General features: G+C 41.5%; 1 protein-coding gene across 1 annotated transcript in view; it reads right to left on the reverse strand.

Moving 5' to 3' along the window:
* Nucleotides 1-3736: 3736 nt before the first annotated feature.
* Nucleotides 3737-24721, reverse strand: part of LOC112228381 (alpha-tectorin-like) — a 52309-nt gene continuing 31324 nt past the window's right edge. Inside the window, exons 13-25 of the mRNA XM_024393653.2 lie at nt 24180-24379; nt 15365-15745; nt 14965-15126; nt 14707-14831; nt 14141-14421; nt 11920-12030; nt 10665-10867; nt 8609-8772; nt 7445-7693; nt 7115-7277; nt 6826-6910; nt 6579-6698; nt 3737-5071 (exon numbers count right to left, since the gene is read on the reverse strand). Of these exons, the coding sequence (XP_024249421.1) occupies nt 4968-5071; nt 6579-6698; nt 6826-6910; nt 7115-7277; nt 7445-7693; nt 8609-8772; nt 10665-10867; nt 11920-12030; nt 14141-14421; nt 14707-14831; nt 14965-15126; nt 15365-15745; nt 24180-24379 (2348 nt within the window). The 3' untranslated portion in view covers nt 3737-4967. The remainder of the gene's footprint in view (nt 5072-6578; nt 6699-6825; nt 6911-7114; nt 7278-7444; nt 7694-8608; nt 8773-10664; nt 10868-11919; nt 12031-14140; nt 14422-14706; nt 14832-14964; nt 15127-15364; nt 15746-24179; nt 24380-24721) is intronic.

Here is a 24721-nt window from a genome sequence, read left to right on the forward strand (position 1 = left end):
ACTTGAGTAACCAGAGAATCTCTGATGAACTGACTCTCCAGCAGACGGACCGACAATTCCAATAGAGAAGTCCTCAACGACATATGGGCGTAAATATATTGATTGCAATTATTCCCGAATGAGCGAGCGTTCATGTGCAAAGGATTAGCATTTCAAATAATATAATTATCCATTGTGTGTAGTGATCCATTTTGTCTGTCTTTCTCGCTCCACACCCCCTTTTCTTTGTATAGCAGGCCGTCATATTGGTTTAGCCCAATAGGGGATCTCCCCTATCATTGTTAGTAACCAATATCTACTGTTTGTTATGCATTTCTGTGATTATTTAGTTAGTTAGTAAATAAATGATTAAGCCAATTGGTGTATGGATGATTCATAGTCTAGACTGGGTTCGTGCAGACGTTTGGAATGAGACTGACGTAAGGTAAAGAAGAATTCATTAATAGAAGACTGTGTGTATAGTAGAACGGATGTGTACCAAACTCACTAAAAGTGGCAGTAATAAAGCCTCTCTTGAAAAAGCCAAACCTTGACCCAGAAAATATAAAAAACTGTCGGCCTATATCGAATCTTCCATTCCTCTCAAACATTTTAGAAAAAGCTGTTGCGCAGTATGGTTTTAGACCCCATCATAGCACTGAGACTGCACTTGTGAAGGTGGTAAATAACCTTTTAATGGCGTCAGACCGAGGCTCTGCATCTGTCCTCGTGCTCCTAGACCGTAGTGCTGCTTTTGATACGATCGATCACCACATTCTTTTGGCCTGGTTTAGATCTTATCTGTCAGAAAGACATCAGTTTGTCTCTGTGAATGGTTCGTCCTTTGACAAATCAACTGTAAATTTCGGTGATACTCAAGGTTCCGTTTTAGGACCACTATTGTTTTCACTATATATATTACCTCTTGGGGATGTCATTCGAAAACATAATGTTAACTTTCACTACTATGTGGATGACACAGAGCTGTACATTTCAATGAAACATGGTGAAGCCCCAAAATTGCCCTTGCTAGAAGCCTGTGTTTCAGACATAATGAAGTGGATGGCTGCAAACGTTCTACTTTTAAACTTGAACAAAACAGAGATGCTTGTTCTAGGTCCCAAGACGCAAAGAGATCTTCTGTTGAATCTGACAATTAATCTTGATGGCTGTACAGTTGTCTCAAATAAAACTGTGAAGGTCCTCGGCGTTACTCTGGACCCTGATCTCTATTTTGACAAACATATCAAGACTGTTTCAAGGATGTTTTTTTCCATCTACGTAACATTGCAAAAATCAGAAACTTTCTGTCCAAAAATGATGCAGAAAAATTAACCCATGCTTTTGTTACTTCAAGGTTAGACTACTGCAATGCTCTACTTTCCTGCTACCTGGATAAAGCACTAAATAAACTTCAGTTAGTGCTAAATACGGCTGCTAGAATCTTGACTAGAACCAAAAAATTTGATCATATTACTCCAGTGCTAGCCTCCCTACACTGGCTTCCTGTTAAGGCAAGGACTGATTTTTTTAACCTAGAAAGCATTACATGGGCTTGCTCCTACCTATCTTTCCGATTTGGTCCTGCCGTACATACCTACACGAATGCTACGGCCACAAGACGCAGGCCCCCTAATTGTCCCTTTTTGCTAATGCATAAATCAAAATCAACTCAAACAAACCCCTGTTGCTGTAGTTATGTAGTTACTATAAACATAGTCTGCAGGTTGGGAAGACAGCTGGCCTAGTAGGTGCAATACATTAGAGGGGGTTAAAAAGTATTGTAATGAAACAGCAGGGAGCAGGTCTCGAACCCTCGACCTTTGAGCCCGAGGTCCGGCGCGCTATCGACTGGGCCGCAAAAGCATGCTCGTGCGCAAACACTATTCCTCCTTTCAAAGAGCGCAAACCCAGGGTCGTTACACTACTCCCTCCGTTCAAAGAGGGGGCTTGCGGCTCTACGTCTTACAGGAACGCGCTCACCGGCCAAGCACACACACTGTCGCGGATGCGAGGTCCGATCACTTCTGACACCATGCTCGTGCGCAAACACTACTCCCTCCTTTCAAAGAGCGCAAACCCAGGGTCGTTACAGTATCATAGCATCAGTAGTCTTGTCCACCCATGCTCTTTTACATGGAACCGGGCTTAAAGACAGTCGGTAACCAACGTTAGATTTGTGCTTAGCCAGTTACATCATTGCAATGAGCTGTTAGTGTACAGTAGACTACATAAAGTAGGTTCTCTCGCACCTTCGAAGTCTTCAATTTTCTGCAGTGTCCAAAACGCAAATGTAGCTTCTGCCCTTATCTATATCTGCACATTATATATAACATATTCCACCTTCCATCAAGATAGCGGTAAAGTTGCCGTGTCCTTAAACTGTGTATATTGCATGCATGTACAGTAGCTAGGTCTATTTTCGTTTTTAAAGTATTTTAGACCCGGTATCACGCGGTCGCCTTGGTGACGGGATACCCATGCACACGCTCGTCTATAGTCCAAATTCGCGCCTATTTATTGCACAACTATACAACCCCAAATTAACAGTAAGCATGTTAACATTTGTAGCTCTTTCACATAGCCTACGTTTAGCATATTAATTAAGTTTATGGTTTTATAAAATCATTGAGGCATGAATGCATGTAGGCTTATGTGGAACTTTTGAAGAGACAAAACAGACACAATGGTCAATTATGAGAGCTGTTCAGTTTATTCTTGAAATGTTATTGCTTTTCTAAAATGGGATAATTGCCTCCTCTTGCTGCCTTTTTGGGTCAATTAATTGTGCAAACTCAATATTGAAATGCCAATTGAAATTCATACAATATCACAACAAAAAAAGCCTGTCCCAACAATATGTATACTAAACAAAAATATAAATGCAACATGAAACAATTAAAAATATTTTATTGAGCTACAGTCCATATAAGCACATTAGTCAATTATAATAAAATCATTAGGCTTAATCTATGGATTTCCCGTGACTGGGAATACAGATATGCAGCTGTTTGTCACAAATACCTTAATAAATAAATAAAGTAGGTGCGAGGATCAGAAAAACAGTCAGTATCTGGTGTGACCACCATTTGCCTCATGCAGCGTGAGTTGATCAGGCTGTTGATTGTGGCCTGTGGAATGGTGTCCCACTCCTCTTCAATGGCTGTGCGAACATGATTATCATGTTGAAACATGAGGTGATGGCAACGGATGAATGGCACAACAAAGGGCCTCAGGATCTCATCACGGTATCGATCGCTGTGCATTCCAATTGCCGTTGATAAAATGTAAATTTTGTTCGTTGTCCATAGCTTATGCCTGCCCATACCCTAACCCCACCATGGGGCACTCTGTTCATAACATTGACATCAGCAAACTGCTCGATCACACAACGCCATAGACGTGGTCTGCGGTTGTGAGGCCGGTTGGATGTACTGCCAAATTCTCTAAAACGACATTGTAGGCAGCTTATGGTAGAGAAATTAACAGTAAATTCACTGGCAACACCTCTGTTGGACATTCCTGCAGTCAGCATGCCAATCTGTGACATTGTGTTGTGTGAAAAAATGCACATTTTAGATTGGCCTTTTATTCTCCACATGTGTAATGATGTTTAATCAGCTTCTTGATATGCAACACCTGTCAGGTGGATGGATTATCTTGGCAAAGGAGAAAAGATCAGTAACAGGAATGTAAACAAATTTGTGCACAAAATTGGAAAGAAATAAGCTTTTTGTGCGTATGGAACATTTCTTGGATATTTTATTTCAGCTCATGAAACATGGGACCAACACTTTACAGGTTACATTTATATTTTTTGTTCAGTATACATTTGTACATAATGAAAATGTTATGAGATACTCCAATATTTTCTAACATAAATGGTTATTGCTAGCTATATGGAGTGGGATGAGCTTCTTTCTGTGTCATTGTACAAAAACATTGCTTATTTCACATGCTGATAACAGTAGCCTAGGTAGGCGTATTTTGACACAGGTCACATTGCTTTTTTGGAGAACTGGTCTGGAGAACTGGACCTGCATCGGTTTTTACAAAATGTATGTTGTGCACAAAAAAAAACATTTTGAGAAGTAATTTAACTTTCACAATATTCATTATTTTTCAATCAAATGTTTCTAGGAGTATCATTTTGAACATACAGATTATTTTAGAACTGTTTCTGATTGAGGCTGGCACATGAGTAGGCACATAGAATGGCAGTGTGACATGACCAAACCCTTTGGTAGTCAAGGCACATCTACCAGCACTTTGTATGTTATTGAGACTCGTTCAATATTTTCAGAGTTGGGGATAAGGGGCTGAGTGGGGAACAAGTAATCAATTCACATACACAGCCTTAGACTTTACACATAAATAATGATAAAACATATTTTTTAATCATTTTGGAAACCAAGCTTTGCCATCAAAGATAAATGTAGGGCAAACTATGCCCTCACCTTTCATAAAAAAACGCTTTATCTAATACTAACTCACTAAGCTGTTTTTTAAATGAAATATACTGACTTTCTTGTGTCTAGCTAAAGTTTATGTGAGTAAAAATATTCTTTAGGGGGGCTTTTTTCATTGTGAACCAGGGCCTTGTGAGTTGTTGTTGTTGTGATCCAGGGCCTTGTGAGTTGTTGTTGTTGTGATCCAGGGCCTTGTGAGTTGTTGTTGTGATCCAGGGCCTTGTGGTTGTTGTTTTTGTGATCCAGCGCCTTGTGAGTTGTTGTTGTTGTGATCCAGGGCCTTGTTGTTGTTGTTGTGATCCAGGGCCTTGTGAGTTGTTGCTGTTGTCAAGTCCATCCAGAGGGAAGGGCTTCTTGTCTCTGTGATTGGTTGCTGTGGATGTCTCTGTGACCGTGAGCAGGAAGTGTAGCTGCCTGTTCTATATTTTGCTGTTATTTCGTGTTACATTGCTCTCCTCTTCTCTTTTTATCTGTCTCTCTCTCTCTCTCCCTCCTCTCTCTCTAACTGTCCTCCCAGTGTTAGGAGAAGAGAAAAGTGTGTGAGTGAGCATGGAGCACGGAGACCACCGTGCTAAGGGCCAGAGGGAGAACGAGGGGTCGGAGGTCAACGCTGGAGCTGACAGCTGGATGGAGGGAATAAAAAATAAATGAAGAAGGATGTCTTATGAAGGACAGAATAAAGGGTCAGATGCAGGGGTGAAAGTAAGGCGGTCTGGTACGGCGTCCCAGCAAAATAAATAGTGGGGGTACGCCGTACTGGTAAAACATGAGCCTATCACAATAACTAAAACCAAATGTCAAGAAAACTGGAGGCTATTACACCACTATTTATCATTAGGCTACCGCATGTCAGAGGCATGAAAAATGAGTGAATGGACAAGTAAACAGTTGGTGTAGCCTTTGCCCTAACATGCAATGTGGTTAGACGAGAACACTGAAATTTTGCCAAGGAAGAGATGGATTGCCGACACCAAGACGCACGCGGACAGTAGTGCATACATAAATTCTGGCCTAATGACAAAATGTCATTACACTTTGTGGTGTTTGAGGAACAGATGTCTCTTTCCATTCACCACTGCTTGGAGGCTGGAAATATGTTTTTAGTGGATGAACGTGTACGGGTAGCCTAGTAAAGGAGCTTCTTTGAAGTGACTAAAAACATCAAGACTGGTTGTGTTTATGCCACAATAAAATGTAACACATTTAAAAAGTTAAAATATAAATCTTTACGACTATGCCCACAGAGATCCTACTGAAGTGATAGGGATTCTAAATGTAATTCTATGATTAAGCATGTGCACACATAGGAGGTACCGTACTTTCACCCCTGGTCAGATGAGAAAAAAGAGAACCCCAGTGCCTTTGGACGTAAACATAATTTTTTTATCATTAGGTAACAAGTAGTTACCAACTGTGTTGAATAAGTACCAGAAAGTAACCATTGATACCACATATTTTCCCTAGTAAACACACCAAGTTAATACCAGAGGAAAAAGTACTGTAAATACTGTAAAAAAAAACTCTTGTAAAATATTGAACGAGGAAGTCACATGCACACTCTTTGTGCTTGTCACACTCTACATTTACATTTGACATTTTAGTCATTTAGCAGACGGTCTTATCCACAGCAACTTACAGTAGTAGGTGCATACATTTTCATTTTTTTTTTTCTCTCCCTATACTGGTCCCCCATGGGAATTAAACCCACAACCCTGGCTTTGCAAGTGCCATGCTCTACCAACTGAGCTACACAGGACTTCCTCTACACATCACTTACTTGCAAGTACAGTACCTTCAAAATTAAGACAGAGTGTGTGCCCACAGTACAGTGCGTGGGATAAATTCCATTTAAATTCAGTCAATTATAATGGAATTGACCCTAACCTTTGTAGAGTGTATGTGCATTTTTGTTTGCACAATTCCCAAGTTATGCAGAAATCCAGATTTGGGAATTTTGGGAAAGTTACCGGAATTTTGCAACTCCAGTCACACTGTTGAGATGGGATAACATTGTTACGAAGAAGGTTAAAATGATGTGAAATAGTATTTTTTTTAAACAAAATTACAATACTTAAATGGCACTTTATTCATAGAATGACCCATATAGCAATGTATAGGATGTGTGTTTACCTCTACAGCTCTTTCCGTCCCTCTGCAGCATCCCAGTCACACAGCTACACACAGCTCCCATGCCTTTACTGGTGCAGATCTGCTCACAGCCCCCGTTCCCCACCTCACACCAGTCCGACTCTAATATACACAAAATTGTGAATCGCACACATACTGGTATTTACACAAGTGCATGCATACACTAAGGCGACATGTCTGTATCACATACATGCACGCACACACACACTAGGGCAACACTGATCTGTACCTCTCCTTCTGATGGGTCCTACAGTGAGGATCTGCTCCTTGTGATTGCTGTAGTCCGTGTACATCCTCCTGTTGTGGGGACAGTTCTACACACACACACACACACACACACACACACACACACACTTGTATTAAGGTGGCATAACATAGCCATTGTAAGCTTAGCTATTCTAAGCATGCTTCACAACATGTTAGATTTGTTATCATTTGCCGCTTATAAAAACTGGACAAAGACAAAACTGGTTCCGGATTTAATTCAGTGTTCATCACCATGTTCAGGGTTTCCTCACCACTTTGCAGGCATTGATCTCGTGGTCACACAGCGATACGTCACAGTGGAGGTGGACCTCGTCATAGTCCCCAATGAACTTGAAGACTGTGACGTGGAAGCGGCAGGTGAGGGACACCCCGTTCTCAGCCATGCCTATGGTGTTATCCTTGATGTTGGGACAACTTCATAGATAAAGAAAGAGAAGTTAGTGTGGTCCTTTGTTTTCGTACAATACAACCTAACGTCTGTTCCTAACGTCTGTCCATCCGTCTGTCTGTCATTTGTGCAATTTATAGGGGATAGGGTTCTATATTGGCTTTAGACATGTGGTATGTTATTTTGAGCCTACCCTCTTTCTATGATGATGTAGCGGAGCCGGTCGCTGCTGTAGCGGGACGGCGTGGCCCAGCACATATTGACGATAAGGATGAGCTGGTTCTCGTCGGCTCCCTCCACAAACACCCCCACGAAGAGGATGTCCCGCGTGCTCAGCACCACCTCGCCCTCGCGGTACGGCTGGTGGTACGACGAGTTCTTGTACAGTGCCATCTTAGTGATGAAGTTACCCTCCTGGGTGGGGAGGGTGAGGTTGATCACACTGGAGAAAGGGTATAGGGAGAGAGAGATACAGGAAGGGGGAGAGAAGGTGAGGGATATCATTGAGGGACATCATTGAATAAACTCTATAACAAGTCAGGAGATGGAAAACATTGGTCTTGTGTGGAGCAGTACTTTTCTGTACACACATGCGCGGGCTACACAGAGAAGTATCGCTTGAGACCAACGGAATGCTATAACGTTGCGGATAAAGTTGTAATGACACAATTTCATGTGTACAACATGAACATACAACGAGCATGAAAAAGTATATCACTGGTGGGCAGGTTTCTCCAAACCAAGTTAAATCGCAAAAAAAAAGTGTCTGGACACTTCTATAACATGCCAGATACATTTTTGGTTAAAAAAAAGAAAAAAAGTGAACTTGTCCTTTTAAAGGCCTAGTGCAGTCAAAAACTTGATTTCTAGTGTTTTATATACATTTCCACACTATGGGGTTGGAATAATACTGTGAAATTGTGAAAATGATAATGCCCTTTTAGTGTAAAAGCTGTTTAAAAAGACTGCCTGAAATTTCAGCCTGTTTTGGTGTGGTGGAGTTTTGAGCTACCTGGTGACATCACCAGGTGGTACATTAGTTAATAGACCAATAAGAAAAAAGGGTTCCAAACCTCTGCCAATAACAGGTAGTTTTCAGTTTTCCCCTTCCCACTCAAACCACTCACAGACAGTGGTAGTAAAATTCTTCCTTGAGAAATTAGTCTTTGCCAAGAAGCAATTTTAGTTTCTTTTTGACCATTTTAATTGAAAACAATCACAGTTAGGGTTGCAAAATTCCGCTAACTCTCCCAAAATTCCCAGGAAGTTATGATTTGAGGATTCCAGATTTCCTGCTTAGATTAGATTGGAAAACCTGGGAATTTGGGGAAAGTTGAGAAAAAGTAGGTCCTCTAACCTGAGCATGGGCCTAAGCACAGTCTCCAGAGATATTTTGAGGTCTAGCTCGTAGGCGCAGGAAAACTCCACGTTGATTGTCTTGTCCCTGGTAATGATGTTGCCAGTGTTGTTCACACTCTCAATCCACACCGTGTTCTTGTACATGATGTGTGTGCTGTTGGACTGGTAGAAAATAAAAATGGCAGATATGCTGGACAATAAACATCATTACAGTAAGTATAGTATGCCTATTGGCCGGGGAAGAGATTTCCTCAGTAACATGGAGCCCTACTGGCCCTTGCGATAGGAAATGACAGGTCTACCCTATTGGCTATCCAGTTTCTCACCAATAAAATTAAGTCTTATTGCCCCTTGGTGATGAGTCACAAGCCTAAGGCATGTGTTTGGCACCAGTAGGTGGAAGTAGCACTAACCACTACTCCAGGATCAGATATTTCTCAATCCCCCTAACGACTAGTTATGATTAAAGGTAAGATAATCTGACTACAGATCTGTGGCAACCTTTACGATACAGCCACGTGGCCCCTGGTGTTGTTAATGTAGAAGGAGATCACTAATATAGGGTCAGATACACAGTTGAAGTCGGAAGTTTACATACACCTTAGCCAAATACATTTGAACTTAGTTTTTCACAATTCCTGACATTTAATCAGAGTAAAAATCCCTGTCTTAGGTCAGTTAGGATCATCACTTTATTTTAAGAATGTGAAATGTCAGAATAATAGTAGAGAGAATTATTAATTTCAGCTTTTATTTCTTTCATCACATTCCCAGTGGGTCAGAAGTTTACATACACTCAATTAGTATTTGGTAGCATTGCCTTTAAATTGTTTAACTTGGGTCAAACATTTCAGGTAGCCTTCCACAAGCTTCCCACAATAAGTTGGGTGAATTTTGTCCCATTCCTCCTGACAGAGCTGGTGAAACTGAGGAAGGTTTGTAGGCCTCCTTGCTCGCGCACACTTTTTCAGTTCTGCCCACAAAATTTCTATAGGATTGAGGTCAGGGCTTTGTAATGGCCACTCCAATATCTTGACTTTGTTGTCCTTATGCCATTTTGCCACAACTTTGCTTGGGGTAATATGCTTGGGGTAATTGTCCATTTGGAAGGCCCATTTGCGACCAAGCTTTAACTGATGTCTTGAGATGTTGCTTCAATATATCCACATAACTTTCCCTCCTCTATTTTGTGAAGTGTACCAGTCCCTCCTGCAGCAAAGCACCCCCACAACAGGATGCTGCCACCCCCGTGCTTCACAGTTGGGATGGTGATCTTCAGCTTGCAAGCCTCCCCCTTTTTCCTCCAAACATAACAATGGTCATTCTTGCCAAACAGTTCTATTTCTGTTTCATCGGGAGAGAGGACATTTCTCCAAAAAGTACAATCTTTGTTCCCATGTGCAGTTGCAAACCGTAGCCTGGCATTTTTATGGCGGTTTTGGAGCAGTGGCTTCTTCCTTTCTGAGTGGCCTTTCAGGTTATGTCGATATAGGACTCGTTTTACTGTGGATATAGATACTTTTGTACCCGTTTCCTCCAGCATCTTCACAAGGTCCTTTGCTGTTGTTCTGGGATTGATTTGCACTTTTCGCACTAAAGTACGTTCATCTCTAGGAGACAGAACGCGTCTCCTTTCTGAGCGGTATGACGGCTGCGTGGTCCCAAGGTGTTTATACTTGCGTGGTCCCATGGTGTTTATACTTGCGTACTATTGTTTGTACAGATGAATGGTACCTTCAGGCCTTTGGAAATTGCTCCCAAGGATGAACCAGACTTTTTTGAGATCTTGGCTGACTTCTATTGATTTTCCCATGATGTCAAGCAAAGAGGCACTGAGATTGAAGGTAGGCCTTGAAATACATCCACAGGTACACCTCCTGTCAATCAGAAGCTTCTAAAGCAATTACATCATTTTTGGGAATTTTCCAAGCTGTTTAAAGGCACAGTCAACTGAGTGTATGTACACTTCCGACTTCAACTGTATTATCACATCCCTAATGATTTAGGTCAGGTTTTAATAATTATCCACTGATCCCAGATCTGTGGTTAATTACCTGTACGATGGAGCCGCAATGGCCCTTAGTGTTGTTGATGTGAAAGGAGATGAAGTCCTCTCCCTCGATGCCGGGGCAGTGCTGGTCGTTGATCCTCACGTCTTCACGCTCGAAGCCCAGCTGGAAGAGCTTACACTTGGAGATGGACACCTCCATCTGGGCGTGCTTACACGTCACCTCTGCCTGGATGATGTCATCCTCGTCTAGTGGGAAAACACAGGGGTTGAGAATCATAAGACTACGGTAGCTAACTTGAATACAGATGCTAGACTTGGGCTTGGGTCGTGTTCAAACTTGAATCAAATCAAATCGTATTTGTCACATGCGCCGAAACAACAGGTGTAGTAGACCTTTTAGTGAAATGCTTACTTACAAAACCTTAACCAACAGTGCAGTTTTAAGAAAATACCACAAAAAATAGTAAGAGATAAGAATAACAAATAATTAAAGAGCAGCAGTAAATAGCAATAGCGGGGCTTTATACATGGGGTACCGGTACAGAGTCAATGTACGGGGGCAACGGTGTAGAGGTAATTGAGGTAATATGTACATGTAGGTAGAGTTATTAAAGTGACTATGCACAGATAATAACAGAGAGTATCAGCAGTGTAGAAGCGGGGGGGGCAATGCAAATAGTCTGGGTAGACATTTGATTAGATGTTCAGGAGTTTTATGTCTTGGGGGTAGATGCTGTTTAGAAGCGTCTTGGACCTAGACTTGGGGCTCCGGTACCGCTAGTCGTGCGGTAGCAGAAAGAACAGTCCTTGACTAGGGTGGCTGGAGTCTGACAATTTTTAGGGCCTTCCTCTTACACTGCCTGGTATAGAGGTCCTGGATGGCAGGAAGCTTGGCCCCGGTGATGTACTGGGCCGTATGCACTACCCTCTGTAGTGTTTTGTGGTCAGAGGCCGAGCAGTTGCCATACCAGGCAGTGATACAACACGTCAGACTACAAGTAGTTCTGTCCTTGAGCTGTTCTTGTCTATTAATATTCTGTATTATGCAGTGTTTCATGTTTTGCGTGGACCCCAGAAAACCCCAGAAAGTGTAGCTGCTGCTTTCCCAACAGCTAATGGGGATCCTAATAAAATACCAAATAAAAGATTTGATCAAAATAAGACTGAGCTGGATAAATGAATTATTAAGATTAAAAATAGAGATACAATATATATTTATCCTGTATAGCCTAACGATTACCACCACCCCCTCGCTCATCCCCCTTCCCTGACTCCCCTCCCTCCCTCCACACACTTACCCCCAGCATTGTTGGGCAGATCGGGACAGCCACACAGGTCTCCCCCGTTTTCCTGCTCACACGTGTTGTTGGTGCAGATCTCTCCTGCACAGGGGTCGTAGATCCATTCTGCTAAAGACAGATGCAGGCACAATGTTAGCTGTCACACCACCTCATCCAACCAATTGTACTGACTGTTATTCTTGAAGAGCCTAATGCTATGTTTTATAAATGTAACAAACATTTTCTTGCAAACCACCCAGTCATTAACACATGCTCCAAGTTCAAGTTACCTGTATATAAAGTGCCTCCAGTATTAATATCCTTTGACTTATTGCACATTTTGTTGTGTTACAGACGGAATTTAAAATAGATCAAATGTATTTTTATCTCACCCATCTAGACATAATAACCCATAATGACAAAGTAATTTTGGGACATTTTTGCAAATGTATTGAAAATGATATAAAGTATTACCACCGCTTGGCTATGATGTTACAAATTGAGCTCAGGTGCATCCAATTTCCTTTGATCGTCTGGAGTATGCAAAAAGTCATGTGAAAGACAGACCATAAAGGCAAAAGATTCTGTGGTCTGAGGAGACAAAAATGTTCCTTAACTGTGCACAACTCATTACCTGTCGAACAGTCTAACACCATCCCTACTGTGAAGCGTGGTGGTGGCAGCATCATGCTATGGGGATGCTTATAAGCAGTAGGGACTGGGAGACTGGTAAGGATAGAGGGTACAATGAATGGAACCAAATACAGGCAAATCATTGATGAGATGATGATTCAGAGTGCAAATGACCTTAGACTGGGGCGAAGATTTACACTGAACAAAAAATATAAATCCCATGTTTTATGAGCTAAAATAAAAGATAGCAGAAATATTCCATATGCACAAAAAAGCTTTCTCTCAAATTTTGTGCACAAATATGTTTACATCCCTGTCAGTGAGCATTTCTCCTTTGCAAAGATAATTCATCCACCTGACAGGTGTGGTATATCAAGAACATGATTAAACAGCATGCTCATTACACAGGTGCACCTTGTGCTGGGGACAATAAAAGGCCAATCTAAAATGTGCAGTTTTGTCACACAACACATTCTCTGTTGACAGAAAATTGTATGTTAATTTCTATACCATAAGTTTTTAAATGAGAATTTGACAGTACGTCCAACCTGCCTCACAGCCGCAAACCACTTGTATGGAGTCGTGTGGGCGAGCAATTTGCTGATGTCAATGTTGAGAACAGAGTGCTCCATGGTTATGGTATGGGCAGGCATAAACTACAGATAATGAACACAATTGTATTTTATTGATGGCAGTTTGAATGCACAGAGATACCGTGACGAAATCCTAAGGCCCATTGTCATGCCATTCATCCTCTACCATCACCTCATGTTTCAGCATGATAATGCACGGCCCCATGTAGCAAGGATCTGTATACAATTCCTGGCTATTGTTGTTTAGTATATGTCCCAACAGGACATTGACCCCAAGCATACAGCCAAAACAGTCTTTGGCTGGGCCTAGAGTGGCCCAGCCAAAGCCCAGACTTGAATCCCATTGAATATCTGTGGAAAGACTTGAAGATTGCTGTTCACTTATGCTCCCCATCTAATTTAACAGAGCTTGAGAAAATCTACAAGGAAGAATGGGAGAAAATCCCTAAATCCAGATGTGCAAAGCTGATACAGCATACCCAAGACGACTCAAAGCCGTTATCGCCGCCAAAGGTGCTTCTACAAAGTATTGTCTCAGGGGTGTGAATACTTATGCAAATCAGATTTTTCTATATTTTATTTTCAATAAATGTGCTAACATTTCTAAAAATATGTTTTCAATTTGCTATTTGTGTAGGTGGGTGAGATTTAAAAAAAATGTCATCCATTTTGAATTCAGGCTGTAACAACAAAATGTAGAATAAGTTATGGGGTTTGAGTAGCTTCTGAAGGCACTGTAGCTCAAGTTTGAAACAATGAGAGCCATTGCAAAATATGTTTGTGTGTTACATCGCCCATTGGTAGCATGTACAGCTTAGTAGGAACAATAATGGTCCAAGGACTTACCCCTGCAGAACTCTTAGAACTCTTAGTGAACTTAGTGTTCTAAATACTATTTCATCAAACTGCACAAATTGGTACCTATTCACCATCGTGCCTCCCTTTATACCCCTCCTCCAGAAAGCCATTCTTTCCACCATGCCCCCATGACCATCCCCATCCCGTGCCCTTACAGCAGTTCTCCTGCGCGATCCATTTTGTTGTGAGCGTGCCCAGGGAGCGGCAGGCCTCGCCGTAGGCAGCAAGCGAGCCGCACACCTGGGCCTTGCGGTGGTTGTAGCAGCCGTCCAGGTAGCAGGACTGGTAGAATGGCCTGGGGTCCAGCAGGCCGTGGCAGGGCTGGAAGAAGCCCTTCATTTGGGTGAGCTTCTGGCACCCCTCCTCGCCCTGGAGGCCAAGCACGGCCGTGTTCTCGCACGACTGGGCCAGTGCCACATACTGGGTCTCGTCACAGCTGGGGAGAGGGTGAAGAGATGGGAGGTAAAAGGTTGAGATGGGAAGATCCATCCATGCTTTTGAATGCACAAATCTGTTTAAACTAGCACCACAACAATCTCCAGAAATCCTAGAAGATTCTGGACACCGCCAAATAACCAGCAAACACATTTAAAAACAGCTTGGAGGAAGCCACAAAATCCTAGGTGTGATAAGCAAAAACATTTTTTTTAAATGTTACTGTCAATTTAACAACTGTCTATCTCTTCCATGTCACCCTTCCCATGCCTCCTCTCCAATTCACCTGTTCTGCATGCCATTGGTCTTCCAGCTCTGGGCCAGCTCCAGGGCGCTGATGGCTGGCTTCCCGCGGGAGGTGATGTAGTCGTCAGTGGGGTCTCCGTTGAAGTTGCCACAAAGGCCACACACCTTAATAATAATATATAGCTATTTTATAGCTCTCACAGTTATTTTCTAAAACCTAAAGACGCTTTACTATAACCATATAATGCATTACATAAAAAGTATATAATGCTCTACAACCATAAGGAAAACAACAAACCTTGTTTTGCAGCCGCTGACCCATGGTGATACTAAGCGTGTTGAAGCGGTTGTAGCGCACCTGGATGTCCTGTGGTGTGTCGATGACCAGGAAGCCCTCCGACGTGGAGACGCGTGTCATTAAACCCGTGACGAATGGCACTGATACGGGTGTGCCGTTCACCTGGTTAGGAGGATGAGAAAGCGAAGATTCATGCGCGCATTGACGTGGTGAGACTAAGTACACGTAAAAAAAATAACTATACACATAACTCACCATCTAACTTCAAACTGATACAAACGCACACATTTCACATGCATTCTTTTCATAATAAACATTATAAAGTGATGCTAAAACTCATCCATCCATCCATGTATTAATTAATCTATTAATCTATCCACCATCCCTCTTTTCTCCTCACTTTCACAGTGCTCCCGGAAATCAGTATATTCTCCTCGTTGATATAGAGGTATGCGTGGGAGATGGTGGTGAGGTTTGGCGTGCTCCACTTGTCGAAGTTGGCGATGAGCTGGAAGGAGAGGTCAGGTAGCTTGTGGCAGTTGGTGGACAGCACGAAGGAGCAGGAGGCAGGCAGGCGCAAGGACGCCCCGTCAAAGGTCCTGAAGACACCGCCGCCGGATGCCACGCAGTGCTGCGAGCGCCGAGCAAAGCAGCCACGCACACCGTGGTGCAGGGCACACTCCTCCTCGGCCTTGCAGCGGCGCGGGTCGCACTGGATGAGGTTGCGGCCGATGCACTGGCAGCGCTTGGTGCAGTCGCCATTCCAGAACAGCTGTTTGGGCTGGCGAAGAGGAACATAAATTATGACAATACAGTGCCTTCAGAAAGTATTCATACCCCTTGACTTTTCCTAAATGTTTTGTGTTACAACCTGAATTCAAAATGGATGACTTAAAAAACATTTTTTTTATCTACACATAATACCAGATACTGACAAAGTGAAAACATGTTTTTAGAAATGTTTTCAAATGTATTGAATATGAAATACAGAAATATCTCATTTACTTAAGTATTCACACCCCTGAGTCAATACCTTGTAGAAGCACCTTTGGCAGCGATTGCAGCTGTGACTGTTTCTGGGTATGTCTCTAAGAGCTTTCCACACCTGGATTGTGCAACAGTTTCCTATTATTATTTTCAAAATTCTTCAAGCTCTGTCAAATTAGTTGTTGATCATTGCTAGACAACCATTTTCAGATCGTGCCATAGATTTTGAAGTAGATTTAAGTCAAAACTGTAACTTGATCATGCAGGAACATTCACAGTCTTCTTGGTAAGCAACTCCAGCATAGATTTGGTCTTGTGTTTTATGTTATTGTCCTGCTGAAAAATGAATTTATCTCCCAGTGTCTGGTGGAAAGCAGACTGAACCAGGTTTTCGTCTAGGATTTTGACTGTGCTTAGTTCCATTCCGTTTCTTTATCCTGAAAAAACTCCCCAGTCCTTAATGATTACAAGCATACCCATAACATGATGCAGCCAACACTATTCTTGAAAATATGGAGAGTGGTAATGCGGCAGGTAGACCTAGTGGTTAGAGCGTTGAACTAGTCAAATCACAAAGCTGACAAGGTAAAAATCTGTCGTTCTGCCCCTGGACAAGGCAGTTAACCCACTGTTCCTTGGCCATCATTGAAAATAAGAATTTGTTCTTTAACTGACTTGCCTAGTTAAATAAAGGTCAAATAAAAAATGCTTTGTATTGGATTTTCCCCAAACATAACACTTTGTATTCAGGACAAAAAGTGAATTGCTTTTCCACATTTATTTGCATTATTACTTTAGTGCCATGCTGCAAACTGGATGCATGTTTTGGAAGATTTGTATTCTGTACAGTCTTCCTTATTTTCAATTAGGTTAGTATTGTATTGTTAGTAGGTTAGTATTGTCAATATTGAAAGAGATCATGATACCTCACATCTCAAAATAGGGCTACTTAATGTTAGATCCCTTACTTCAAAGGCAATTATAGTCAATTAACTAATCTCTGATCATAATCTTGATGTGATTGGCCTGACTGAAACATGGCTTAAGCCTGATGAATTTACTGTGTTAAATGAGGCCTCACCTCCTGGCTACACTAGTGACCATATCCCCCGTGCATCCCACAAAGGCGGAGGTGTTGCTAACATTTACGATAGCAAATTTCAATTTACAAAAAAAAAAATGACGTTTTCGTCTTTTGAGCTTCTAGTCATGAAATCTATGCAGCCTACTCAATCACTTTTTATAGCTACTGTTTACAGGCCTCCTGGGCCATATACAGCGTTCCTCACTGAGTTCCCTGAATTCCTATCGGACCTTGTCGTCATAGCAGATAATATTCTAATCTTTGGTGACTTTAATGTTCACATGGAAAGGTCCACAGACCCACTCCAAAAGGCTTTCGGAGCCATCATCAACTCAGTGGGTTTTGTCCAACATGTCTCTGGACCCACTCACTGTCACAGTCATACGCTGGACCTAGTTTTGTCCCATGGAATAAATGTTGTGGATCTTAATGTTTTTCCTCATAATCCTGGACTATCGGACCACTATTTTATTACGTTTGCAATTGCAACAAATAATCTGCTCAGACCCCAACCAAGGAACATCAAAAGTCGTGCTATAAATTCACAGACAACACAAAGATTCCTTGATGTCCTTCCAGATTCCCTCTGTCTACCCAAGGACGCCAGAGGACAAAAATCAGTTAACCACCAAACTGAGGAACTCAATTTAACATTGCGCAATACCCTAGATGCAGTTGCACCCCTAAAAACTAAAAACATTTCTCATAAGAAACTAGCTCCCTGGTACACAGAAAATACCCGAGCTCTGAAGCAAGCTTCCAGAAAATTGGAACGCAAACTGGAAGTCTTCCGACTAGCTTGGAAAGACAGTACCGTGCAGTACCGTAGAGCCCTTACTGCTGCTCGATCATCCTATTTTTCTAACTTAATTGAGGAAAATAAGAACAATCCGAAATTCCTTTTTGATACTGTCGCAAAGCTAACTAAAAAGCAGCATTCCCCAAGAGAGGATGACTTTCACTTTAGCAGTGATAAATTCATGAACTTCTTTGAGGAAAAGATTATGATTATTAGAAAGCAAATTACGGACTCCTCTTTAAATCTGCGTATTCCTTCAAAGCTCAGTTGTCCTGAGTCTGCACAACTCTCCCAGGACCTAGGATCAAGAGAGACGCTCAAGTGTTTTAGTACTATATCTCTTGACACAATGATGAAAATAATCATGGCCTCTAAACCTTCAAGCTGCATACTGGACCCTATTCCAACTAAACTACTGAAAGAGCTGCTTCCTGTGCTTGGCCCTCCTATGTTGAACATAATAAACAGCTCTCTATCCACCGGATGTGTACCAAACTCACTAAAAGTGGCAGTAATAAAGCCTCTCTTGAAAAAGCCAAACCTTGACCCAGAAAATATAAAAAACTATAGGCCTATATCGAATCTTCCATTCCTCTCAAAAATTTTAGAAAAGGCTGTTGCGCAGCAACTTACTGCCTTCCTGAAGACAAACAATGTATACGAAATGCTTCAGTCTGGTTTTAGACCCCATCATAGCACTGAGACGGCACTTGTGAAGGTGGTAAATTACATTTTAATGGCAACGGACCGAGGCTCTGCATCTGTCCTCGTGCTCCTAGACCTTAGTGCTGCTTTTGATACCATCGATCAGCACATTCTTTTGGAGAGATTGGAAACCCAAATTGGTCTACACGGACAAGTTCTGGCCTGGTTTAGATCTTATCTGTCGGAAAGATATCAGTTTGTCTCTGTGAATGGTTTGTCCTCTGACAAATCAACTGTAAATTTCGGTGTTCCTCAAGGTTCCGTTTTAGGACCACTATTGTTTTCACTATATATTTTACCTCTTGGGGATGTTATTCGAAAACATAATGTTAACTTTCACTGCTATGCGGATGACACACAGCTGTACATTTCAATGAAACATGGTGAAGCCCCAAAATTGCCCTTGCTAGAAGCATGTGTTTCAGACATAAGGAAGTGGATGGCTGCAAACTTTCTACTTTTAAACTCGGACAAAACAGAGATGCTTGTTCTAGGTCCCAAGAAACAAAGAGATCTTCTGTTGAATCTGACAATTAATCTTAATGGTTGTACAGTCGTCTCAAATAAAACGGTGAAGGACCTCTGCGTTACTCTGGACCCTGATCTCTCTTTTGAAGAACATATCAAGACCATTTCAAGGACAGCTTTTTTCCATCTACGTAACATTGCAAAAATCAAAAACTTTCTGTCCAAAAATGATGCAGAAAAATTAATCCATGCTTTCGTCACTTCTAGGTTAGACTATTGCAATGCTCTACTTTCCGGCTACCCGGATAAAGCACTAAATAAACTTCAGTTGGTGCTAAATACGGCTGCTAGAATCCTGACTAGAACCAAAAAATGTGATCATATTACTCCAGTGCTAGCCTCTCTACACTGGCTTCCTGTCAAAGCAAGGGCTGATTTCAAGGTTTTACTGCTAACCTACAAAGCATTACATGGGCTTTCTCCTACCTATCTCTCTGATTTGGTCCTGCCGTACATACCTACACGTACGCTACGGTCACAAGACGCAGGCCTCCTAATTGTCCCTAGAATTTCTAAGCAAACAGCTGGAGGCAGGGCTTTCTCCTATAGAGCTCCATTTTTATGGAACGGTCTGCCTACCCATGTGAGAGACGCAGATTCGGTCTCAACCTTTAAGTCTTTACTGAAGACTAATCTCTTCAGTGGGTCATATGATTGAGTGTAGTCTGGCCCAGGAGTGGGAAGGTGAACGGAAAGGCTCTGGAGCAACGAACCGCCCTTGCTGTCTCTGCCTGGCCAGTTCCCCTCTTTCCACTGGGATTCTCTGCCTCTAACCCTATTACAGGGGCTGAGTCACTGGCTTACTGGGGCTCTCTCATGCCGTCCCTGGAAGGGGTGCGTCACCTGAGTGGGTTGATTCACTGATGTGGTCATCCTGTCTGGGTTGGCGCCCCCCCTTGGGTTGTGCCATGGCGGAGATCTTTGTGGGCTATATTCAGCCTTGTCTCAGGATCGTAAGTTGGTGGTTGAAGATATCCCTCTAGTGGTGTGGGGGCTGTGCTTTGGCAAAGTGGGTGGGGTTATATCCTTCCTGTTTGGCCCTGTCCGGGGGTGTCCTCGGATGGGGCCACAGTGTCTCCTGACCCATCCTGTCTCAGCCTCCAGTATTTATGATGCAGTAGTTTATGTGTCGGGGGGCTAAGGTCAGTTTGTTATATCTGGAGTACCTCTCCTGTCCTATTCGGTGTCCTGTGTGAATCTAAGTGTGCATTCTCTAATTCTCTCTTTCTCTCTCTCTCTCGGAGGACCTGAGCCCTAGGACCATGCCCCAGGACTACCTGACATGATGACACCTTGCTGTCCCCAGTCCACCTGGCCGTGCTGCTGCTCCAGTTTCAACTGTTCTGCCTTATTATTATTCGACCATGCTGGTCATTTATGAACATTTGAACATCTTGGCCATGTTCTGTTATCTCCACCCGGCACAGCCAGAAGAGGACTGGCCACCCCACATAGCCTGGTTCCTCTCTAGGTTTCTTCCTAGGTTTTGGCCTTTCTAGGGAGATTTTCCTAGCCACCGTGCTTCTACACCTGCATTGCTTGCTGTTTGGGGTTTTAGGCTGGGTTTCTGTACAGCACTTTGAGATATCAGCTGATGTACGAAGGGCTATATAAATACATTTGATTTGATTTGATTTGATATTGTGGAGTAACTACAATGTTGTTGGTCCATCCTCAGTTTTCTCCTATCACAGGCATTCAACTCTGTAACTATTTTAAAGTCACCATTGGCCTCATGGAGAAATCCTTGAACGGTTTCCTTCCTCTCCGGCAACTGAGTTAGGAAGAACGCCTGTGTCTTTGTAGTGACTGGGTTTATTGATACACCATCCAAAGTATAATTAATAACTTCACCATGCTCAAACGGATATTCAATGTCTGCTTTTTTTTACCCATCTACCAATAGGTGCCCTTCTTTGTGAGGCATTGGAAAACCTCCCTTGTCTTGTGGTTGAATCTGTGTTTGAAATTTACTGCTCAACTGAGGGACCTTATAGATAACTGTATGTGTAGGGTACAGAGATGAGGTAGTCATTAAAAAATAATGTTAGACATTATTATTGCACACAGAGTGAGTTCATGCAAATTATTATGTGAGTTGTTAAACACATTTTTACTCCTGAACTTATTTAGGCTTGCCATAAAAAAAGGGGTTCAATACTTATTAACTCAAGAAATTCAGCTTTTAATTTTTAATAAAGGTATAAACATTCAACTTTGACATTATGGAGTTTTGCATGTAGGTCAGTGACACAAAATCTAACTGTAATACATTTTTAATTCAGGCTGTAACACAACAAAATTTGGAAAAAGTCAAGGGACGTGAATACTTTCTGAAAGCACTGTATGTGCAGTTTTAATGCTACAATATTTAAACCTCTAGGTGAGGATTTCAAAGGCTGAATACCATTCCATAATGTTCAGTTCACACAACAGACAATTAATTGCATTAAGTAGTGTCTGTGTACTCTCTCCAAACATAATTGAAATCTCAAGCTAACTACCCAGCATACTGGGAGCATTCCCAGAACATTAGCTAAGATTCCCATTAAGCTCTAGTTGGGGTTTTATCTAACATTAAGATGATAACATCCCCAAAACATTCTAATAATGTTTTTGATGAAAATACAAAATAAAAATGTTTTAAATAAGATATCCTTGTAATGTTCTCCTGACATTCACTAAAATGTTGTGCACAACATCTGTAACAACCACCACAGAACCTTCCCCCAAAGTTCTCATTAGGTTTCCAAGAAGTGTAAAAACAATGTACCAGTAACATTTTCCCAGCCAACCAAAATTTGTTCTGTGAAAGTTCCCAGCAAATTTTCTCAAAGCACAAAAACTGTTTTGTCATGATGATGATCATAATGTTTTTATAAAACATTCTCCTTATGTTGCAATAACATTCCCAGAACACATTTAGTCTGTTCCTTAAAAGTTCCCTGATTTTTCATTAGGTTGTGGGAAGAGTCTGTTGGGAACATTGTGGGGACATCACAAAAGATATGTTCCCAAAACACAAAAAACTGTTGAGTTGTGCAGATTATACAGGAAAGGCCAACATATTTTTTTAACCTTTTAATCACCTGGTGTTAAAAGAATGTTCCAAGACCAAATTTTTTATGTTCTTTAAAAGTTTGTAAAATGTTTCTTTAGGTTGGGGGAACATTCTGGGGATATGACAAGAGATAGTTTTAGTGTTATGGGAACCTATCCAGATGTGCTGACATTAAAATGATGTTTGTATCAGTGTGCACAAAATACGAATATAATGTTGCAAAAATGTTAACAGAAAAGGTTCTCAAAACATTTAATTAGGCTTTGGGAACAGTGTGGCTACATTATAAGAGATGTGCTTTGTTGTGGTAACGTTCCTAAAAATTAAAGCTGGGTTACACAAGACATTCCTATAAGAATGCTGACATAACACCTAGTCTGGACCAAATAAAGACATCCTCTCTTTCAGTAGAGTATATCTGTGCCTCAACTTCACTGTCACTGTTGTTTTGTTTTTAAAGAAACATGGTTTTAAAATATGTGGGATTGAACCTGCAATATTAGGATCTCCAACCACATCATTAACCCTCTTCACCACCAGTGGATATCTTTGGCCTTGCAGGATTTTTTCAGTCTAATATGGTCTATCAGTACACAGAATACATTTTCTGAGTTATTCAAATGTTCCCATTCTCTTCATATGCTGTGTACTGTAACACTGCATATTATGATTTTTCTCTTTGCTATTGTATTTTTTGTTGTGTTCACAATTTTAATTGAAAACAATAACAGTAAAGTACTTCATTGTTACCCCAAAATGATTTGATATTAAGATTAAAACAGTTGCATTGGACCTTTAAATCAATAAAAGAGTATTGCATTGAACATCAATATGTTTTTATATATTTCAGAATGGATTTTGCTTTTAGAAGAAAAGGTCAAATTATTTTCTTATTTAGTTTGATGGTTTGGAGCCTGTATTTAAGAAGCATATGAATTCACAAGAATTCAAGTTACTGAAAGGAAGCTCAATCAAACTCAAATCCAATTTTATAATACTTTCAACACGTGATGGAGAAAGGAAATCATCAAACACAGTTTTACAATTACACAGCATGTGAAGAGGATGGGAACATTTTAATAACAAAAAATGATGATGTTCTATGTCCTGATTGACCATATTAGACTGAAAGAACACTGCAATACAGATATCCCATGGTGGTGCAGAGGGACCCAATGAGTCCCACCATAATGCCGGCATGATTTAGGACTTCTAACCCCTTTTAAACTACAGACGATCGTGTGTACTACAGTTTGAGCTACAGACTGGGTTATACTACTGGATTTGTCTATTTCGTCTGCCTCCGTAGATATCAACCATTAGTCTGTGTGATTAACAGGGGCTGCTAGAGTGGTCTTTGTGAGACAAGGGCAGATACCGAAGGGGCTAGGCCAGGTCTTTTATTTTACAAAAACGTCTGTCGAATCCGAATGGTTTGAGATTCAAACTATTAAAAGATATCTAGGAAAAGCTGAGACTCTCACGAACATGTATAGAAATACAGCCGGTATGATGCATTTTGTGTCATATGATGTGGTAGTTTGTGTCATATGATGTGGTAGTTTGTGTCATATGATGTGGTAGTTTGTGTCATATGATGTGGTAGTTTGTGTCATATGATGCAAAATGCATCATACCGGCTGTATTTCGGTATTTTGAAAGTTATATCTTGAAAACTTGATTGCTGGCATGCAAAACATGTTGGGACTATATCAACAATGGACTAAGGAAACAAATACCAAAAGATAGTTTTGGGGTGGAATTTTTCTTTAAACATTGTATGAATCCCATCACAACTGAGCCTATTTTGTTTTTTTAGTAACCTCTCTCTTGTAATATACCCACACTGTTCCCATAACCAAATTAAATGTTCTGGGAACACTTAAAAGAAACATTCTATAAACATCCGCACAACTGGACAGTTTTTGTGTTATGAGAACATTTGCCGTGACCTAACGTCTGTTCTGGCAACTTTTTGTTTGCTGGTACCATGTCAGGTGAACAGTATATGATTGTCTGTGGAGAGAGACTACTCTGTGTGATTGACTCACCTCATAGTACTTGCCGTCCGTGTAGCAGCCACAGTTCTGGGGCAGGATGCAGCCTTTGCCGTTGAGGACGTAGCCCTGGTCACACTGACAGCCCTCCACACAGTCCTGGGTGCACTCCCTCTGGCCTCGGGCTGGGGCACACTGCGGCTGGCACACTGACATGCAGCCAGAGTAGTGGCTGTTGGCTGGGCATGTCAGCACTGAGGAAGGAGAAAAATTAATCATGTCCTCAACGAAGATGTGGGTTAAGACCAAAATGGCACCCTATTCCTTATGTACAGTAGTGCACTAGACAGACATGATAAACCTTTTTTCATTTACCTGGCACTGGCACTCTGGACAGATTACAAGTCTGGGTGCATTTAGTGGATGGTAGACGCAGAATAGATATGAACAAAATATTAGTTAGCTGTTCATGTGACAATGTACGTCATTGTATAGGAGGGGTTACATAAAGCTCCTGCTTGTGATTAATCTCTTCCTTATTAATATGACTAAAAACTCCATGTAACCTTTGAGAAAGTATAAGTTATTATTATCTA

The sequence above is a fragment of the Oncorhynchus tshawytscha genome, linkage group LG30 (genome assembly GCF_018296145.1).
Source record: "Oncorhynchus tshawytscha isolate Ot180627B linkage group LG30, Otsh_v2.0, whole genome shotgun sequence".
NCBI classification, from domain to species: domain Eukaryota; kingdom Metazoa; phylum Chordata; class Actinopteri; order Salmoniformes; family Salmonidae; genus Oncorhynchus; species Oncorhynchus tshawytscha.